At 48.9% G+C, this 19217-nt stretch overlaps 2 protein-coding genes across 2 annotated transcripts in view; both read left to right on the top strand.

Annotated features, from left to right (window-relative positions):
* The first annotated feature begins 1480 nt into the window (after positions 1-1480).
* On the top strand, positions 1481-8708 carry LOC117001452 (cholesteryl ester transfer protein). Its single transcript, XM_033069810.1, has 16 exons — positions 1481-1783; positions 2934-3048; positions 3755-3889; positions 4370-4440; positions 4799-4886; positions 4987-5056; positions 5324-5384; positions 5980-6071; positions 6289-6468; positions 6844-6894; positions 7223-7390; positions 7745-7812; positions 7933-7975; positions 8062-8131; positions 8364-8449; positions 8544-8708. The coding sequence occupies exons 1-16, from the start codon at positions 1633-1635 to the stop codon at positions 8616-8618; spliced, it is 1524 nt and encodes a 507-aa protein (XP_032925701.1). The 5' UTR covers positions 1481-1632; the 3' UTR covers positions 8619-8708.
* Positions 8709-12999: 4291 nt separating this feature from the next.
* The window catches only part of NLRC5 (NLR family CARD domain containing 5), a 29352-nt gene continuing 23134 nt past the window's right edge, over positions 13000-19217 (top strand). The window contains exons 1-5 of the mRNA XM_033069809.1: positions 13000-13068; positions 13955-14255; positions 15575-15637; positions 16758-16823; positions 17238-18993. Coding sequence (XP_032925700.1) covers positions 13063-13068; positions 13955-14255; positions 15575-15637; positions 16758-16823; positions 17238-18993 — 2192 coding nt within the window. The 5' untranslated portion in view covers positions 13000-13062. The remainder of the gene's footprint in view (positions 13069-13954; positions 14256-15574; positions 15638-16757; positions 16824-17237; positions 18994-19217) is intronic.

Below are 19217 nucleotides of genomic sequence, written 5' to 3'. Positions count from 1 at the left end.
TGCAGCTGTCCTGGGGAGAGCTCTCCTGGCCTGGGATGCTGTGGCAGCTGAGATGATGCCATGTGGGAGCTCTGCTGCTCAAGCACCTGCTGTCTCTGTATGGGAATGTTTTTAGAGAAAAATGGACATGTAGTGAACAAACCAGAGAAGGGATATGAATGCTTTTATGAGCCTGAGCTAGGCCTGTAGCTTTGCCCTTGAAAAAAAGATAAGAACAGCTGCAGTCTAACAAGGAAACAAGGGATGAGACAAAAACAGCTAAAGGTGAATACCAAGGAACTCTTAAGCCAATGTAAAGCAGAAAAGTCTGTATGTCTGCCTTGTGCAAGAGGTTTATACCAATGATGTGTGCTTGAGTGCAGGGGAAGAGAAATTGTATACCAGGGCTACAAGAGAACAATAAAATAGCATTTGCTTGATTCATGCAGTGAACCATGCAGTGTCCAGTTCTTTATCTTCTCCCCTTTGCAGTTGTGTTTCCAACAATCAGCTGCTGGTTTATAAAGCTGGAGCAGGCAGCCTGTCCACGGAGGAGCCGGAGGAAGCTGCGGACGCTCGGCTCCCCTGGGTCAGTGACCGGCAGTGCCTCCCTCCCGGGGGTACCCGAGGCCGTTCACCTCCTCAGCTCAGGAAGAAAACAGCACGGCAGGGTGGGGACAGCGGGGACCCCGCGGGAAATGTGCTCAGGAATGTGCTCACCCTGCCCAGGAGGATGGGGCATCTGCAGGGACAGGAGGGAGGTTGGCACCTCGTCTGGCTCAGGGCATTGGGGCTGCTCCTGCAGCGCTGCCAGGCTCTCACCTGTCCTTCTCCTTCGGTCTTTTCTGTCAGAAGGGAGCTCCTTCTGAAATAACCCCACTCTGTTTGATGCTGGAGGTTCTTTTGGGGTTGGGATGGGCCCCAGCAGCACAGCAGAGGTGCAGGAGGGCAGTGGCATTTAGGGCAGGTGTGAGCTTGGGTCTCTGATGTTCCCCAAAAAGCAGCTGAGAGTCTGGATGCATGAAAAACTCTGGTGGCAAATCATCAGTCACAAACCCAGACAAGAAGCAAAAGGCAATCAGTGCTGTGGTCATGGAGCTTTCCAGGGATGTGGGAGATGTGGGTTCTGCCAGTGGTAGCAGGAACCATCCCCTTCCCAGGAGTGTGCCTCAGTTTCCCCACAGTGTCTATAAAATCAGTGGAAGGGGGAGCAGTGAATGATGCAGGCACCTTTCTAACAGGGCTTTTCTGGGGAATTGCTGCAGCAATACAAAATAAGGAATATTTCTGCAAGAAGAAAAAATGATGAAGTGGCTGGAGCCAGCATGTGAGGCTGCTCCCTTGACTCTTCAAGTCTCCATCTCCCTCCAGCCTTTTCCACCCACCCTGGTGTGTGTACATGTCCTGAGTTAAAGCAGTCTTGGCAGAAGCACCGAGCCCTGCAGCCCAAGTCCTGCTGAGGGAGGAAGGTAGTGTGCAACATGAATGGTGTCAAGGAAACTATAGGAAGATTAGGAAACGTGTGATGAGTTTGATAAGTGGAGGAAGCAGGTCATGTCCTGCCTCGGGTGGGCTCTGCTGGGGGTATGAAAGCAGCCTCTGCCTCCACCAAGGGTCACTTGGATTTGTCAGCGCTCTCTGCTCTGCCTGAGGATGTGCTGGGCTGGCAGGATGATGCTGGGGACCTTCAGCACCTTGCTGGTGCTTGTCCACACAGCAGCAGCAGCAGCCTGTGAGTTTGGGCCCTTCCCCTACAGAGCCACAGGGATCGTGTGCAGGATGACCAAGCCCGCGGCGTTGCTGTGTAAGTGTCTGCTCCTTGGGGCTGTGCCTGCTCCTTGGGGCTGTGTGTGCTCCTTGTGGGGCTGTGTGTGCTCCTTGTGGGGCTGTGTGTGCTCCTTGTGGGACTGTGTGTGCCCCTTGGGGCTGTGTGTGCTCCTTGTGGGGCTGTGTGTGCTCCTTGGGGCTGTGTGTGCTCCTTGTGGGGCTGTGTGTGCTCCTTGGGGCTGTGTGTGCTCCTTGGGGCTGTGTGTGCTCCTTGGGGCTGTGTCTGCCCCTCTGACACAGGTTGGTGTCACAGCAGCCCAGGGAGGGGGCTTCTTGCTTCTCTGTCTCTTGTGAAAACCCCTGCCTGGGAGCACAGGTTAAAGCCTGAACAGGTAAAGGAGCTTGAAAATTGTCCCCAGCCCCTCTCCTCAGCCCAAGGATTTGTGCTGTTCTTGCAGGGGCTTGGTGTGATGAGCAAATGGGTGTTTGATTTTCTTCACTGCAATGTCGTCTGTTGGAGGTGTTACGCAGAAGGGGGAAACAGGTTCTCTTCTGCTGTGGGCTTATTTACAAGGATTTGGGAGCTCTGCAGGTGGGGGAAGAATTTAATTCTTCTGTGGAGGGTGGGAACAGCTCTGTTCTGTCCCATCCCACAGTGGTACATGCAGAGAAAGGTGCATTCCTGAACTAACAGAGGGTATTTCTGGAAGGAAAAAGTCCTGTACAAGCATGTGCCCGAGGCTGTAAGGGGCTAACTTAGAAAAATGGGCACGGAAATTTTTTCAGAATTTTTTCTTTGTAGACCCACGAGCTGACTGCAATACAAGTAAGCAGCAACGAAGCACTGGGGTAAAGTCAACAGCTTGTGTGGTGTAAGGATGAGCACGTTTTGACCTTTCCAAAATCTGCTCCTGAGCTGTGTGAAAGCTGGCCACGACTCCCTGGAGACAGCTCCTACTGGTGGCTGTCCAGCCACACATGCTGCTGTCCCTTGCTGCCATCAGCTGGGACAGTGAGGGATTTCAAATTTTTAAATTTACTCTGAAATTACTTCTAGTGCTTCCTGAATCTAATGGAAACCCCTCAGATAAAAGCCTTCTGTAGTGATTTAATGCAGAGTGCAGGTCTGACTTTGCAGCCAGCAGAGATTGCAGTTTGACATCTTTGCCCTTTTCTTCCACTGACAGTGAACCAGGAAACTGCCCAGGTCATTCAAGCAGCCTTCAGGAGTGCCAAATTCCCAAACATCACCGGGGAAAGGTCCATGCGGCTCCTCGGCCGGGTGGCGTATGGGCTGAGCAAGTGAGTCTGTGTCTGTGCCAGGGGAGGGGACAGGGGACACAGGGCACCAGAACTGGCCTTGGAGGGAGCCTTGAGGCAGCAATTCCTGGTGGAAGCGAAGGTCTGCACTGGGGCAGGCACAGTTTTGGATCTAAGCCTCCCAGACCATTTGCATGTTAAGGTTTAGGCTGCTAATGTGTTATTTAAGAGTTATTTATTTTTCCAACTGAATGGGCAGCCAGCAAGGCAGGGTGTGGAGCTCATTTCTGACAATGGGGATGGGGAAGAGTGTCCCTGTGACACTGAGGGGCAGAGGGGACCCACCCAGGGCTGCCAGAGCCACCCCTGTCAGCAGGATGTCACTTGGCTGTGCTTTATGACAAACCAAGCTGGGTCTTGCTGTGTTACTCACTTCTATTTTGGGACCACAAATTCGGTGGTGTACTCACAGATCACACTTCCTGCCATGACCACAGCTGCACAGAGCACTGCAATAACCCAGCATTGTTCCATGTTTCCTGTTTAAAGCATTCCTCAACCTTGTGTCCAAGCACTGCACAGTGCACCAGGCTGAGCAAAAGCATCGCTGTCACTGTGCTTGTTGGATTTGCAAAATCTCCTGAGTCTGGATCCCTCAGGGATCCTATTGCTCAGGAATAAACCTGTCCTGCCCCATCACAGCAAACAGCTCTGGGCTGGGGACAAGCTGTGTTTCTGTTGTTTCTAGCATCCAGGTCAATGATTTGTCCATCGAGAGGAGCGAGGTGGAGCTCAAGGAGGACAATGCCATTCACATCTCCATCAAAAACGTGTCAGCCTTGTTCAAAGGGACCCTGACCTATGGCTATTCTGGGGCCTGGTTGTAAGTACCTGGGGCTGGGGCTGCTCACACCACAGCCCAGCTCCTGCTGCTGCCCGTGGGGCTGGCCTGTGACAAAGGGAGGGGGCTGAGCTCCTCAGCCTCTCTGGCAATGCTGCATTGATTCCTGCCTGAGACAGGGGTTTATACTCCAGCAGGACTTCTCAGCCCCATTTTGCTTTTTGCCTTTCTGTCCTCACCTTGCAGGACAGGACCAGATGGCCAAAGCATATGAGTTGGCTCTGCTTTGTTGCTCTGTGAACTCTGAGTGGATAAAAAGGGGGGTTAATGCTCCTAAGTGCCACTAAGGCAGCAGTTTGCAATGATTTAAAGCCAGGGTACCTGAGATGGGGCTGTGGTGTGCTGGGGGTTTGCTCATTGCAGTGCAAGGACAGGTGTGAGAGGTGTTATTAAATCCACATCTGTCAGGGAGGAGCTGCTCCTGACACAGGTTCCTGAATGTCCTCTCTCCTGCCATTACAGCTTGCAGCTTTCTCACTCAGTTGATTTTGAAATCGAGTCTTCCATTGACCTCCAGCTAAATATCAATCTGAGTAAGTATGCTGCAGTACCCAAACTTTTTGCAGTGTGACTTAATTCCCTCCCCACCCTGGTTTGTGGGTTGCACGTTCAGATTTGGGTTTGTGTGAGGGGACAGCTGTGTCTGCTGGCAGGAGCTAGGGCAGCTGGCAGGTACCCAGATGAAGAAGGGTGTCTGGTAGACCAGCTCAGCTGAGCAGAAACCATCCAGGTGCAAGCTAGCCCCATCTTCCCCGACCTGGCAGGGTCTGGAATCTTTTGGAAACCTCCTCTGGGAGATGTGGGGAGTCCTGGCTGGCCCTCTGCAGTGTCTGCAAAGTGCACTCATCTCAGTGATAAATCAGCTATTCTTTTTCCTTTTGTCCCATGCAGTGTGCCAAAAGCAACAAGTGGCTCCTGATGCCTCAGACTGCTACCTGGCTTTCCACAAACTCACACTTCACCTCCAAGGAGACAAGCAGTGAGTCTGACCCCTTTCAAAATTGAGATTTATTGTCCGCCTGCTGGTCCCCAAATGTGCAGACCACAGGTGGTCCTTGACTGTGCTCTGTCTCACACAGACCTGGCTGGCTGAAGCAGCTCTTCACAGATTTCATCTCCTTCACTCTGAAGCTGGTCCTCAAGAGGGAGGTAAGAGCAGCCTGAGCACTGAGGAAAGCTCTGTGGCTTTGCATGCCACACAAGACAGTAGCAGTGTAATGTTAGTGCTCATGAAAGATAAGACAAATAAATTGAATCCACAATAAAAAAGCAGCTTGGGCAAAGTGAGAGGTGTTGCTGACCCTGAGGCTGCTGGACTCAACCAACAGTCCCTAGATCTCAATGGGGCTCAGCTCTGCTCTACAAACCAAAATCCTGCTCATTCCCCTAATTTTTCCCCATCTTTTCCTCATGTAGGTGTGCAAGGAAATAAATGCTGTTGCTCAGACGCTGACAAATTTTGTACTTGATTTAGCAGGTAAATAGTCTTGTTTTTTCTGCTTTCTTTTTTATGTGCAGCTTTTAATGTTTGAGTCCCAGCAGAGCAGTAGCCACATCCTTTAAAAATGTATATGGGATCCCAAGCCCTCAGACAGCAGCAAAATAAACCTTAGTAATGTTATGTTTGGACTTTTCTGCATCAGTTTGATCTTTTAGGGTGATTGCACAGATTCAGAAACATTTCAATTCATAAGGAATTTCTCCTTCAGTATGTGCTGATCAGCTGTGCAGGTTACTGCAGGATCAGTGTTAGCTAGAGCAGAAGCATGTACTGCAGTATTAGGGATGAGATTGTACAGCATCTGGAGATTTACCCAGTCCCAAATATCAGGGAAAAGGAGTGGAATGTAAAACTGTGGAATGGAAAATTATCCCAATTTCCCCATGAAGAAACAGAGTCAGTGAGCTGCAGCAGGATCAGTGCTGGCATCCACAGGAATGGGAACCTTTGTCCCACCCCTGTGTGCCTTTATAACATCTGTCACCACCTGCACCAAGTTGTAAAAGCAAGTGGCACAAGCTGTGCTTAAGGTCCTGTGTCTGGTGTGAGGTTTTTGTGTTTCTCCCTGCAGCCAATTTTGTCAGAGACAAGGACATCATTGTCGATATCTCCCTCGCCTCGGACCCTGTCATAACAGCAAACTACATAGAATCCCATCACAAGGTGAAGTAACCCAGGCTGCTCAGACCCCAGTTTTTTCTGGCCATGGTGTGCTCTGGAGGGCTTGCAGGGGCTGCTCCTGTGAGGCTGTGGCACTCTGATGCCAGCCTGCTCCCTGCTGTGTCCAGCCAGCCCTTTGCCTTGCCATGGAATGCAGGTGTTGCCTTTTTGTCCTGCTTCCCTGCTGCTTGCTGTGGCCAACACTTGATTTCCTTTGCAGGGCCTTGTGCTGTACAATAACACCTCCAGTGTGCTCAGTGACTCGGTGTTCTCCCCATCACTGCTGACAGAGTCACGGATGCTCTACTTCTGGATTTCCGAGCACAGCCTCAGCTCCCTGGCTGCTGCAGCTTTCTTGGATGGGCGACTGGAGCTCAGCCTCAGGGGGGACAAACTGCAGGTGATTCCCAGAGGGGTGCCCTCCTTACCTCATACACCATATTTTGGGGAAAAGGTGAAAAATTCACTAAATACTGTGTTTTGGTGAGAGCTGTAGGAGAATGAAATCTACAGCCAGTAACTCCATGTGATTTTGGAATTGGAGCCTTCTTATCAGGCAGTGTTATTCCTTGGGGGTGGGTTACAGCAGCTGATAGAAAACTTGTCTGCTGAATTGTGAAGGGATGTGATTTTCTGGGGGGTCACTGAGATGGAAAAAAGGGGAGCTCAGCCATGACCTGCACTGGGCACAGTCCTCAGCCCATTCTGCACCAGGGGCACTCATAACCTTGTCTTTTGTTTTTCCCACAATCTGTTTTTGGTTTGTTTCTTGAAGGAGCTGTTTGAGATGGAAGACACAGAAGCACAGCAGAAGGCAGTGCAGAGGGTAACTTTTTGTCCTATTCGGAATGTTGCATCCCAAATGAGGAAATTTAGAATGGATTCTGTTGTATTGTAACAACTTGGGTCCTTCCCTTTGATAATCTGAGTCTTGGGTGGGCCAGATGGAGAAAAAGAGGGGCTGATGGAGAAGCAGTTGTGCTTTGCAAGGAGAATTTCTCCATCTTCCATGCTGGCACAGTCTGAGTTATTGGGCTTGTGTGAACAGGAGGAGGAACTGGGGACTGCAAAAGGAACACAGCTGTGTGACAAGTTAATGTGAAATTGGGATGGAAAAAGCCTGAATACTCATTTGTTACTCCTTACTCGACCAGATTTTTCAGGGCACCTCCTACAATGACTCTGTGGCCAAGGTGTGGAGTCTCAGCCAGCCCCAGATTTCCCTTCAGCCTGAGGGGACAGTCGTGAGGTCCTCGGTAGCAGTGGAGGTCAGCATCCTCCTGGCTGGAGAAGAGCCCCTGGTGGCTCTGTACATGGAGAAGGTCAGTCCTGGCACCTCCTGGCTGTGAATTCTTGGGATTCCTGGTGTGCAGGGAGCCCTTTGGGAAGGGTGGGTGGCTAAACCATGGGAGGTGGAGAAGGCAAATCAGTTTTGTTTTTTTTTTTTAACACTCGCATCTGTTCCTTAGACATTTGAGCCTGGGAATGATGACAGTGACTAGAGACTAAGGCTGTGGGCATGAGGGGTAGAAAAGGAAAATGCTGTCATTCTCTATCAATAATAAGATAAAACCAAAAAGACATTGAAGTCTGGCTCCTGGCAAACAGCCCAAAATATCCAAATGCAGCTCCTGCTATAAGGCCATGCCTGAACCCTGCTGCTCTTCTCTCTGCAGGAAATCACCCTCACTATCCAAGCTACCTATGCAGAAAAGAAACTCATTTTGCAGCCTGTGGACTCCAGGTTGGTGCTGTTCTCTCTTGAGAGTTGCCTCTTTTGGTCCATGTTTAAGAGCAGCACACAAAGAGGAACTCTGCAGCATTTAGTGACTTTTCTTCCCCTTTTTTCCCCCCTTCCCTTCAGTGTAGAGATGAAAGTGTTTAAATGCACAGCTGATCCAAGTGGGGTAAGTCCTGCAACAAGTATTCTCTAAGCCATTTGAGGCTAAACAATGTCTTTTAAAGCATTATTGTATGACTTTTCTGGTTTTAGGAAGACCCATCCATACAAAGCTTCCTGCAGAATATGATCTTGGTTGCTGGCATTCCAGAAGTAACTTCACGTGAGTTTTCTTTTGGGGAAATGCCAACCTGCTCCATAAATTGTCTAAAATCAGATCTCCTAAACCTGAGTACTGAAGAAATGCATCAATAACACTGACAACTGGGAAGGGAGGGGGGAAAATCACATTAGTGTTTGAAATTCTGCTGGATACACTTGGGGAATGAGGATCCCAACGAGCAGCAAGCCAGGATGGACATCCCTGTAACTCGATGGGTTTGCTGATTCCACAGGTATTGGATCAACTCTGACTTCACTGATGAACAGCAAAGGGCTTGATCTCTTTGATATCATAAATCCTGAGATCATCACCAGAAAGGTAAGCAGAGCCCAGAACTACCCAGCTCTCAAAACCCTCTTGGGATTGTGGCATGAACTAATATCATATTTTCTGTTCTCTCCCCACTTTTTAGGGATACATAATTGCACAGCTTGACTTTGGCTTCCCAAGTCACCTGCTTCTTAATTTTCTTGAGAAAAGTTTGTAGAGCTCATCCCTTCACAGAGGAGCACAGGAACTTGTGTACAGCCAGAAAAATTGTGTCTGAACTAATTAAAAGATGAGCTGCTTTAAATCAGTTTTGATTGAATTTTGTTTCTTTTTCCTGAGAGACATTCTAGGCTCTATGCAACTGTGCTTCCATGGAGCTTCTCTTCTGCAAAGATTTTGAAGTCTACACCTCAATCCATAATACTTTTTCAGGATCTTTAATGGGCTTGTGTTCTTAGGAATCAGAGCTGGGCTCTTGAAGTGCACGGGCTTTGGGTTAGCAGTCTCAGGAGGCAGCAGAAATGGGTTTTGCCACCTTTTGGCATCTCTGTTGTTACATTTTGGAAATACAGCACCTTTCATGCTCGTCCTGGGTTTCACTTCTGCCAAGAGCCTCCTGATTTTGACAGAATCCAGCAAGTCAAATGAAATTACCAAACTCCAAGTAAGCTCAGAACCAGTAATGCTAAAAGACCTGAATACTGCTGAAAAAAGTAAATGGGATGTGAATTTGCAGTGCAGTACAATAACAGAGAGCTCTTGTGCCCAGGGTAATTCCTTTACAGACCCTGATGGTTCAGTTTAGAGCTCCAAATTGATAAAGGTCGTGTTGAGACAGTGATAGCAAACATGAGAAAAGCAATGAAAATTATAAGGAAACCAAAGAGATTATAAGAGGAAGTTTAAGTATCTAGTCAAGAAGCAAGTCCCTTTTCCTTCCTATTACAGTGCAATACTTTATCTCAAGTGGCTCAGTTATTTTCCTGTACCAGTTCATGCTGTTGCTTTATTTTGGTTTTGTTTTATTTTTTTCACTTGGTGGAGGTCTTGGGTGACAAATCCAGCACCTGTAATGGTGATCACATTAACCAAGGAAGAGATGATGTTCTCCTCCAGCGCAGAGCAGTACACAAACATTAAACTCAGTCCCAGGAAGGGCTGGTAGCAGCATGGGCTCAATTTCCCGAGCTCCTTGGGCATGGTGGTTGCTCCCTCTGCATTGCCATGGATATAAGCCAAGTCACTCTGACCTGCTTCTCTCTCCCCCACTGCACCAGAGGCCCTTCCTTTTTCCATTGGGGGCTGGGATGAGCATCCCTTCAGTGGTCCTGGCATGAACATCCTTTCAGTGGTCCTGGCTGGGGGGAGAGGAGGCTGGAGTGGCCTCAGAGTCAGCCAAGGAAGGTCAGACACAGGGGTGGCCATGGGACAGCAGGAGCCAAGGGCTACGGACGGTGTGATGTGTGGTGTGACACTGGGGCCTGGGAGGAGCCCTGGTGCAGTGGGCAGTTATCTACCTCCCTTCTCACCCTGTTCCCATCACTGCCTCTGCCAGCAGTTTCAGTGCCAGCTGTTTCAGTGCCAGCTGTTTAAGGGCTTTCCATGTTCCCTCCTCCTCTAAAGCCACCAGCGCTCAGGTGATCACTCCCTGCATGGCAATGTCTGCTGAGGACCACGGGGACCTGGCTTCCATCAAGCCACAGCCCTCTGGTTGTCTTAAATGACATCCCCAAAGTGGTGAGCGTTGATAAAAGTGAAAAAACACCTTTGTTTCTGCCATGGAGGTGCCCTGCCCCACTGGGGGATGTGCAGTGGGGACTGGACCGGGAGCAAGGAGGGTAGAGGAGCTGGGAAGGATCTGGAGCAGAAGCTGGATAAGGAACAGCTGATGGAAGGGGGAGGATTCAGCCTGGAGGAGAAGAGGCTCAGGGACACTGAACAATTCTCTAAAAGGAGAACAATTCTCTGACAGGAGGGTGGAGCCAGGCGCGGCTCTGTCTGTTCTCCCAGGTACCAAGTGACAGAACAAGAACAAACTGCCTTAAATTACATCAGGGCCAGTTAGGTTGGATATTAGTGAAAATGAGCTCAGCAGGAGCGGGACAGGCTGCGCAGGGCAGAGCTGAACCCACCATCCCCGGCGCTGTCCCAGGCTGCGGATGCAGCCCCAGCGCTGAGCACAGCCGTGATTCGGTGATGTCGGGGATCTTTCCCAAACCCAGTGGCACCTCCCCGGGCCCCGAGCTGCCCGTGCCCATCCCGGGGACCGCCCGCCCGGCTCAGCCCCACGTGCTTTCCCGGCACAGCTCCGCCGCTTTCGCTTTCGGCGCTGCCGCTGTCCCGGGCGGGCGGAGCGGGGCCGAGCGGGGCCGAGCCGGGCCGGGTGAGCGGGGCCGGGCCGGGACATCGCGCTGGGCACCCGGGGAGGGACGGAGCGAGGTCCTGCTGGGAGCCCCGAGAGGGTTTGGGGGCTGGAGGGCTGGCTCTGTGCTCCCCTTATGCGAATAGCCGGGATAGAGAAGGGAATCGTGAAGGCTGGAAACACCTCCCAGGTGTTTGAGGCCAAACTTTAGGGGAACAGGTGATTTGTGCTGCCAGGCACAGAGCTGGCCCAGGAGGTGGCAAGGTGGGGCGGAGGTGTCACTGTCACCCCTCCATCCCCTCTCAGTTGTCCCCTCACTCGCCGCACCCTGCCCAAGGCAGGACAGCCCGAGTCCGTCCTTCTGTCCAGACACACGGGGGATGCTCGGTCCGGGTGGTTTTTTTCTCTGATGAGTGAATTATGGGACAGCACAGTGTGCCATCTTGCCTTTTTTAGGACTCGGCTTCAGGCTCCTTCTGGTTTTCCAATGTATTTCCTTGCCCTTCAGAGAAATATCAATAGCATTTCATTGTTTGTTGCAGCCCATCCGATCAGATCTGGAGATCTCTGATACACAGCTCTGCCTAGACATGGGATCTCTTCCCTAATTATTCACATCTGCTACATTATCATTTAAACCTCGTCCTTCTTGCAAAGGAAAAACAACTTGTTTTTTCCTCTTAGATATAATGGAAGAGGTAATTAAATATCTCTCTGTGTGCCAGGATAATTAGATTTATGTGTTTAAACAGAAATATTCTCATTGGAAGTGTGTTAACCAAAGCCAAGTCAGAATTTACTCCATGATGAGTGTATCCCATTTCTTTGGACCACTGCTCAGATGCTTTACCTAAATTATCACCTAACTATAGATTTTAGGGTGGGATATTACCTTTCCTCTGTTCTGACCGGATATTTTTGCGCATTTCTCTATTTTTACAGCAGATGCATTTCAGTTGGGGAATTCCCGGCTGATTTCACTTTCATTTTGCTCAGTCTTTTGTTCATTAGGTCCCAAAGGGCAGGGAAAAGCTTTGTGCCTCGGGTTAGCACGTGGGGAAATCCAGGCAGTGGGTATTGTCCTCCAGCTTTGGTGTTTGGTGACCCCCACACTTGTTTTGGTGCTGGCACTCTGTTTCTGGGCTTCTGGTGAGTACTCTGTGCCCTCAGGGCACAAGAAGTCGTTCGATTTGCAACAGGGCGTTTCACATTTCAGTTTTATTTTTTGTGGCTGAGAACGCTACGAAGGCCAAGTTATGGAGGGGAGGTTAAGTTCTGCAAAGTGTGATAAAGATGGTTTTGCATTTGAAGGGCAAGGATCAAGGCTCATAAGTTTTCTGGCTCTTCTTGGGAGGTTTTTGTGCTTCATTTTGGGATCAGAGATATTTTACTGAAGGTAACTGCCAATCATGAGCAGAGCAGTTGTACAGGAGCTGTGCAGTGTGGCTGAGCTTTCATCCAGCTTTCCAGTGTTGTTTTGTTCTTGAATATGTGTCATTAATTTGTATGAGTGGCTCTTAGTCTTCATTGGCATTCAGGGCTGATTTATTTGTTTATATATGTATTTAATATGGCTTTATTAAATCTGTTGTTCTTGATCAGTCGGTGATTGCTCTCCTCTTCCCTTTGCCTGTGGTAGGGATGGCTGGACACCAACTGCCAGGTGTTGAGCAGGGTGAAATTTCCCTTCTCCCTTTCTGCTGAGAGTGAGGAGCTTGCACTAGGGGCATTTTCAGCCTCCTGCACTTGAAACTCTTTTGTGAGATCTGTGTACTTTCAGAGATCAGCTTTTCACAGTTTTTCTGGTGTGACTTGAGTAAGATGCTGCTACTTCTGCATCAACTTCCACAGAGGGGCTGACAGCAGCAGGGTGGCATAGCCCAGCTCAGATCAGGCAGTGACTCCAGGAAAGCTGTGATTCCCACAGTGTTCCTCTGAAGCTGTCTTTCTTCACTTACATCCTAGGGCACAAGGCTCAGTCCTGCACTTTCATGAGACCAGGAGTGAATCCTCAAATGTTGAAAGTTTGTGGTCACTGCTGGTTTGAGTGAGAAGAGATGAAAAGCAACACAGCTGACCCTTGGATCAAAGGCAGAGCTTCTAGATTGTGACCCACATAATTTCCATGGCCTGGCAGGTCTACATCAAGCTCTGTTGGTGTCATCCCCAGGTATCTGCACCCAGCTAGGCATGTCCCACGTGTTGGGGTGTGTCTGTGTGCCAAGACTGCCTCTAGCAGATCAATTCTCTGTCAGAACATGGAGCACTTGACGACTGGAAGGAGACTGATTACACAACAATGCAGGTAGGAGATCCTGTGCGTGGCTTTGTGGGAAGGAAGTGGTGTGGAGGTGGCATTGTCACCAAGCAGAATTGGATTGCTCATTCCCACAATATGAGCAGCAAGAGCAGCTGCCTGAACCGTTTGTGCAGGGGGGTCCTGTACAAACTTGTGAACTGAGATGCAGCTGAACAAGTAGAGGGAAAGCTGCACACACAAGGAAAGCAAAACAAAGAATTAACTCACAACTTCTCATGGGCAAGCAAGTGTTCTGCCCTCTCCAGGAAAACAGGGCTCCATCACATGTAATGGTGATGTGGGCAGACAAACCATCACTCTAACTCCCTGCCTTCCTCCTTCTTACCCCAGCTTTATGTTCTGAGCATGATGCCACATGGCCAGTTGAAGTCAGCTGTCCTGGCTGTTCCCTCCCAACTCCCTGTGCATTCCCAGCCTGTTTGTTGGTAGGGTGTTGTGAGAAGCAGGAAAAGCCTCAAGTCTGTGTTGAGCACTCTTCAACAATAACAAAAACATCCCTGACCTCCCCAGAGGTCCTGGTACGTGTGAGAGATACCTGGGAGGTTATATTTGGCAGATGGCCACTGCAGCAATACAGATATTAACAGCTTCTCCCTGGCTGTGCCAAAGACTCCCAGGGACTGCCCCTGTCCTTCCCAGCCCTGCTGTCAGGCACTGAGCAGACAAGGACTGCCATCCTTGCACCCTCATGGCTGGGCTCAGATCTGTACTGTAGACTCAGGAGTAAGGGTAAGAAATTCAGGAGTAAGGGTAAGAAATTCTGGGTTTGGTGAAGGAGTAGAAAAGCAGATCAAGCCATGCAGGGCTGCGTGGGTGAACATCTCTTGCTCCTGTGCCCACTGCTACCCTTTGTGCTCATTCATCCCTCTAGCCCCCATTTCAGAATGATGATCTGGACCTGCAAGCAGCTGTAGCCAGAGCCAGGCCCCAGCTGGTGCAGTTCTTGACTCCCTGTCCCCACTGGCTGCTCACGACTTCCCAGCGCTTCATCCCCCCGGCAGCCCTGAGCAGCCTGGGGGGCATCACTGACCCCAGAGAAAAAACCTCAGTGCTCCTTGACCTGCTGGAGGAGGCTGGTCCTGCTGCCTGGAAACACTTTGCACAGTCTGTCTGCATGGAGTATGACCTGCCCCTGGATCTGGAGGTTCTGCTCATGAGCTCTGCAGGAGAAGGTAAGAGAGGTCAGGCCAGTGTCCCCTGACCAAACACAGCCTTGGCACCCATCACCTCACCCAGTCTAGGTACTGGGACCATAATGCCCTCACTTGCATGGTCTTGTTTTTCTTGGAAGCACGATTTCTGGGTTAGAATTGTAATTTGAAGTAAAAAAGCCCTGGCATTAACAGATGAAACCAATAAAAATTGTGCACCCCCACCTCCAACAAAGTTGAGATGCAATTTGTGGACGGATTTATTTGAAGAAGAAAAGACTCCAATCTCTTTGTTCTGTAGACTTTTGTTATTTTTTAAAATTCTCCTGATCCAGAAAGGCAAGGAAAAAAACAATAAGTCATAAAATAACCACAGAAAGCCACTTCTCCATATTTCTCATTAGCAGAGGCAGTGGCTTTAGAGAAAATGAAGCAATTCATAAGGACCACGATCAGTTAGTGTGTGTTATCTCAAACGACACAGAGTGTGCACATTATCTTTTTGGTGAGGGCCACTGTGCCTCTCCTTTAGTGGGTTGCTTCATCTGGTGATTAATTCTTCTCTTCTGCAGGAAGTCTTACAGGGTGAGTCCTTCTCAACGGTACTGTCTTTCACAACCTGCTTGCAGTAACTCTTATTAGATGCACCAGCTGGGTGGATGCAGCCTTAGTAACCAAGTGCAGCAGCAGCTATTTTGGCTGAGATGAAACAGGGCAAAAACCAGACAACCAATGGGGAATGTGGACTGGTGGGGGAGTTCTCTCAGACTGAAGCTGGAACAGTTTTCAGCCTTTTGATACTGTGACATATCATAAAAGATGATGTCTCTTAAGCTTTTGGAGCTGGCTTATACTGGTTTAACTTCTGCAGTAGCAGCTGAGATCGCTAATCCTTCTGAGGGTGAATTGTTTCTGGTTATGCTGAGGGGGCTTTGTGGTAGCTTTGAGCTATGCAGTGAGTCAGAAAAAGCCCTTGACTGGCTGCTGGTGGTTTATTCACAGAAAACCCTTCTTTGCAAGGAAAGTAGGGCTTTACTTTTGGGCCACAGTGTGTTTTTACATCAGCTAAAGCTGCCCATACTCTGAGTTTGTTTGTATCAGAGAGTAAAGTTGTTTTTCTCCTGCCTTAAAAGCAAAGCTAATTGTACTGTAAGAGTAATCTGGAAGGAAAGGAGCAGATGGAGACCCTGAAACCTGGATGTTTGCATCCCTTATACTGAGTTTTGGTTTGTGCTGTCTATTGCAAGATGCTTGTCTTTTTTCTCTGGCCAGCCACACTCCAAATTTAAGGGCAGAATGCTCACATTAACCATAATGAATTTCCCATTCTACTCCTTTAGGTTACTTCAGCCAAACAGAAGAAGCAGGCACAGATACAAGAGTCCAGTCCCCTGTGCCAAAAGGTAAGGCTGGAACAGATCCTGAGTTCTTGGAGTTTGTCTTCTCTGCTCATGGCCTGGGCAGGGCTCCAAATGTCCCAGGTATTGACCCTCAGCACAGGCAAGGTGTGGAAAAGCCACTGCAACTTCACATCTCATTGTTCTGTTCTTGGTGCTTTGCCTGTGAACCTCCCTTGGTTTTGTCCATGAATTTCAGACAAGCCTTGCTGGCCCCCAGCTAAGGAACTCACTCATTTTAGTTTCTCTGCAGGAATCTCCCACTCACTCTACAAAACCCATGCTTTTTGCACTTTTCCTGTGGTCAGCTCATTGGTCAGTGGAGGAAGTTGGTTTGGTCTTTAAAGGAAGAGCAGAAAAACTATTCAGGCATCAATCAAGCAGAAACCATTCCAGAGTTGTCAGAATAGGAGCTTAAGAGAACAGATAGTAGGGTTTTCTTCAGGGGTGGATTTAGAACTGAGACCTTCCTAGCTGGTGCAGATCATGGAGAGACATTTTTGTCTCTGCTTTTTGCTCAGAGACTTCTAAGTCACAGCACTGCAAATGTCACATGGCACTGTATTGTGTGTCATGTGCAGGTTTAAGATCTTGAAAATAAGAAAAAGGTGGCCTTTGTTCTGCATTCAGACTGCTGCCAGCTGCTGTGGTGTCCTAGAGAGTCCATCTTGCCAGTTGCTGGTGGAATGGGAATTTGAAAATAGTGCTGAAAGTTACTCAGACCTGTTGAGAAAGGCATGTGCCTCTCTCAGCTCTGTCCATTATTTCCATCTGACAGTGTGTCATAAAAAAACCAGGAAATATAACCACCATAAACAACCTTGGGAATCTGTGGGCCTGCATTCCCCAGAACAGATATTGCCTGCCACATTCCCCAGGATATCAGAGCAGTTCTGCTCAGAGTGAGGCAGGTGCACGATCAGCCTGCAAAGACTCACCAGCGAGGTGCTTGTGGCCCATCTCAGAAAAAGAAATTTTGTAATCTCAGACCGAGTTTATAAATAGTTTTGTCTGCCCAATTTTTCCTCTTCAGCCCCCTAAATGCTTTGCTGGAAAGTCTTGCTCTGGTTTAATACCCTGCCATTCAAAGCACTCCTCTGACATGTTCTGACCTCTCCATTTTCAGGCTCCGCTCGCCGTCGCCGTCACAGCAGCTCTGGGAGTGACAAGGATGCCAAACAGCGACGACTGGGTATGTGGAAATTCCAGAAGCTGTGCTGGGCTTCCCTCTGAGGAAAGGATCTATTTAACATCTTTGCAGAAACGCCCAAGAAATCAACTTCCAGCATGAGTGAACTGGGGGCTAGTGAACAGGGAATTATATGCATAATACACAGATACCTAATTCTCATCTGAGAGACAGAAGGATTTAGTTTTCACATAAAGCTGTTTCATCTTTCCCCTGAATGTTGTTCTTCTTTGGCCCCTGTGAAAAATTAGGAAAAGTTTTAGGATATTTTCAGGAGTTCCAAATTCGTCGTTTCTACCCAGCAACCTCTGATCAGGGCTGTTGTTTCTCTGTCCATAAGTGGTGCTATTTTGGATGTGTCATGACCCACAACTAGCTTTTTTACCCTCATACCCCCTATGTTGTCTTCTCTCTTAGACTCATCTGTGAAGTACCGGCACCTCCTCATCAATTCCATCCACCAGAGATACAGGAGCACGAGAGAAGCAGGAGCAGAAGCTCAGGAGCAAACACAGCCACTGCCTTTCACCCAGACCTTTGTCAATGTTGTCATTCACCAGAGCAGAGCCCCCCGTTTAAAAGAGAGAACAGAGAAAGCCCGAGAGGAGCAGGGAGGTGCTCCTGAGCCAGAGGAATGTGCAGATACAGCCATGAAAGTGTCAGATCTGTTCTGTAGTGAGGCTCCATCTCACACAACAAAGGTGATCTTTTTGTTTGGTAAACCAGGTACAGGTAAGACCAGGCTGATGCACAGGATTTGTCAGAAATGGGCAGAAGGTGTCCTACCTCAGTTTCTCTTCACTTTCCTGTTTGAGTTTCGGCAGCTGAATTTGTTAAAAAGAAAGTTGACCCTGAAGGAGCTTTTGTTTGACATGTTCCTCCAGCCAGAGGACAGCCCTGATGCAGTGTTCCAGGGCCTCCTGGAGAATGCCCAGCAGACACTGATCATCTTTGATGGGCTGGATGAGTTTGCAGCCAACATAGACGTGTCATACTCCTCTAAGAGAGACCCAGGTCTTTCCTGCCCTGTGCCCATATCCCAGCTCTTTGCAGACCTCTGTCATGGGAAGCTCCTGCCTGGTTGCACAGTGCTGGTCACCAGCCGACCCAAGAGGCTACCTGACTTCTTGTTATATACAGTAAGTGTGCTGGCAGAAATCTGGGGGTTTGACCATGAGAAGGTTGAGGAATACGTCAGCCACTATTTTCGTCAGCATTCATTCAGAGAACGAGCCATAGCTCACGTGAAGAACAACACCAAACTCCTCAGCATGTGCCTCATCCCTGCTCTGTGTAACATCGTCTGCATCTGCCTGGAGTATTTGCTCCTTAAGCATCCCCTGAGCGTGGAGCTTCCTCAGACCATGACACAGTTTTACATCAAAATGTTTCTCATCTTCCTAAACAAGCAGCAAGGAGACTGTGCTGGTGATGAGGAGACTCAGCTGAACTGTAACAAAAAGGCCATTTTGGGTCTGTTTGACCTTGCACTGAGAGGCCTGGAAGAGAAGAAACTTGTGTTTTATGTTGGTGATATTCCCGAGGACGTGAAGGAATTTGCTTCCTTGCATGGACTGCTGACTGTCTTTGAGGTGAAGACCACTGGCACTTGCCCAGAGGTTGGCTATGCCTTTGTGCACTTGAGCTTGCAGGAGTTTTTTGCAGCACTGTGTCTCATGGTGAGTAGCAGGGTGGACAAGAACTGCTTGAAGCAGAAGTTCTTCTTGAAGTCAAAGTGGAATTCAAAGAATGAGACAAAGACTGCGTTTATGGAGAGTTTTCACATATTTCTCTCGGGCTTGTCGTCAAGAGAGTGTAGGACATTTCTCATGCTGCTGGCACAGCAAGATGAAGCTTGGGTACAGGAAAAGCAGGATGTGATCCTGCAGAATCTCAAGAAGCTGGCAGCCACTCATCTGTCAGGGCCTAAGGTCCTTGAGCTCTGCCACTGCACCTTTGAAACACAAAACCTCGAAGTAGCCCAGCACATTGGGAGCCTGCTGAATTTCAAGTATGAGTTTAAAAACTTGAGACTGACAACGCTGGACATGTCAGCTTTGGTTTTTGTCATAAACTCGAGCCAGGACTTGATTTGTTTGGATTTTGCAGGATGTCTTGTGGACACTGACTGTTTGGAGGTTTTGGCTGGCTGTAAAAATGTGGAACACTTGAGGTAAACACAGTGAGTGCTGTAAGCTGGTGGGTGGGGAGAAGAGAAAAGGGACTGGAAGGTCAAACCTCAAGTCTGTTCTAGAAGAGAGAGAGAGATAATGTGAGAAAATTTGGTCTGAACAGCATAACTTCAGTACTGCATGAAATAATGAATTTATGAGTGATTGAAGGATAATAAGGTGATAAATCCATTCTGGCTGTATTTTTGTTAGTTTTTCCATTTTG

Source organism: Catharus ustulatus, chromosome 11 (genome assembly GCF_009819885.2).
Source record: "Catharus ustulatus isolate bCatUst1 chromosome 11, bCatUst1.pri.v2, whole genome shotgun sequence".
In the NCBI taxonomy this organism is placed as follows: domain Eukaryota; kingdom Metazoa; phylum Chordata; class Aves; order Passeriformes; family Turdidae; genus Catharus; species Catharus ustulatus.
Note: the sequence above shows the minus strand (reverse complement) of the source record. Positions and strands in the feature narration are given on the sequence as shown.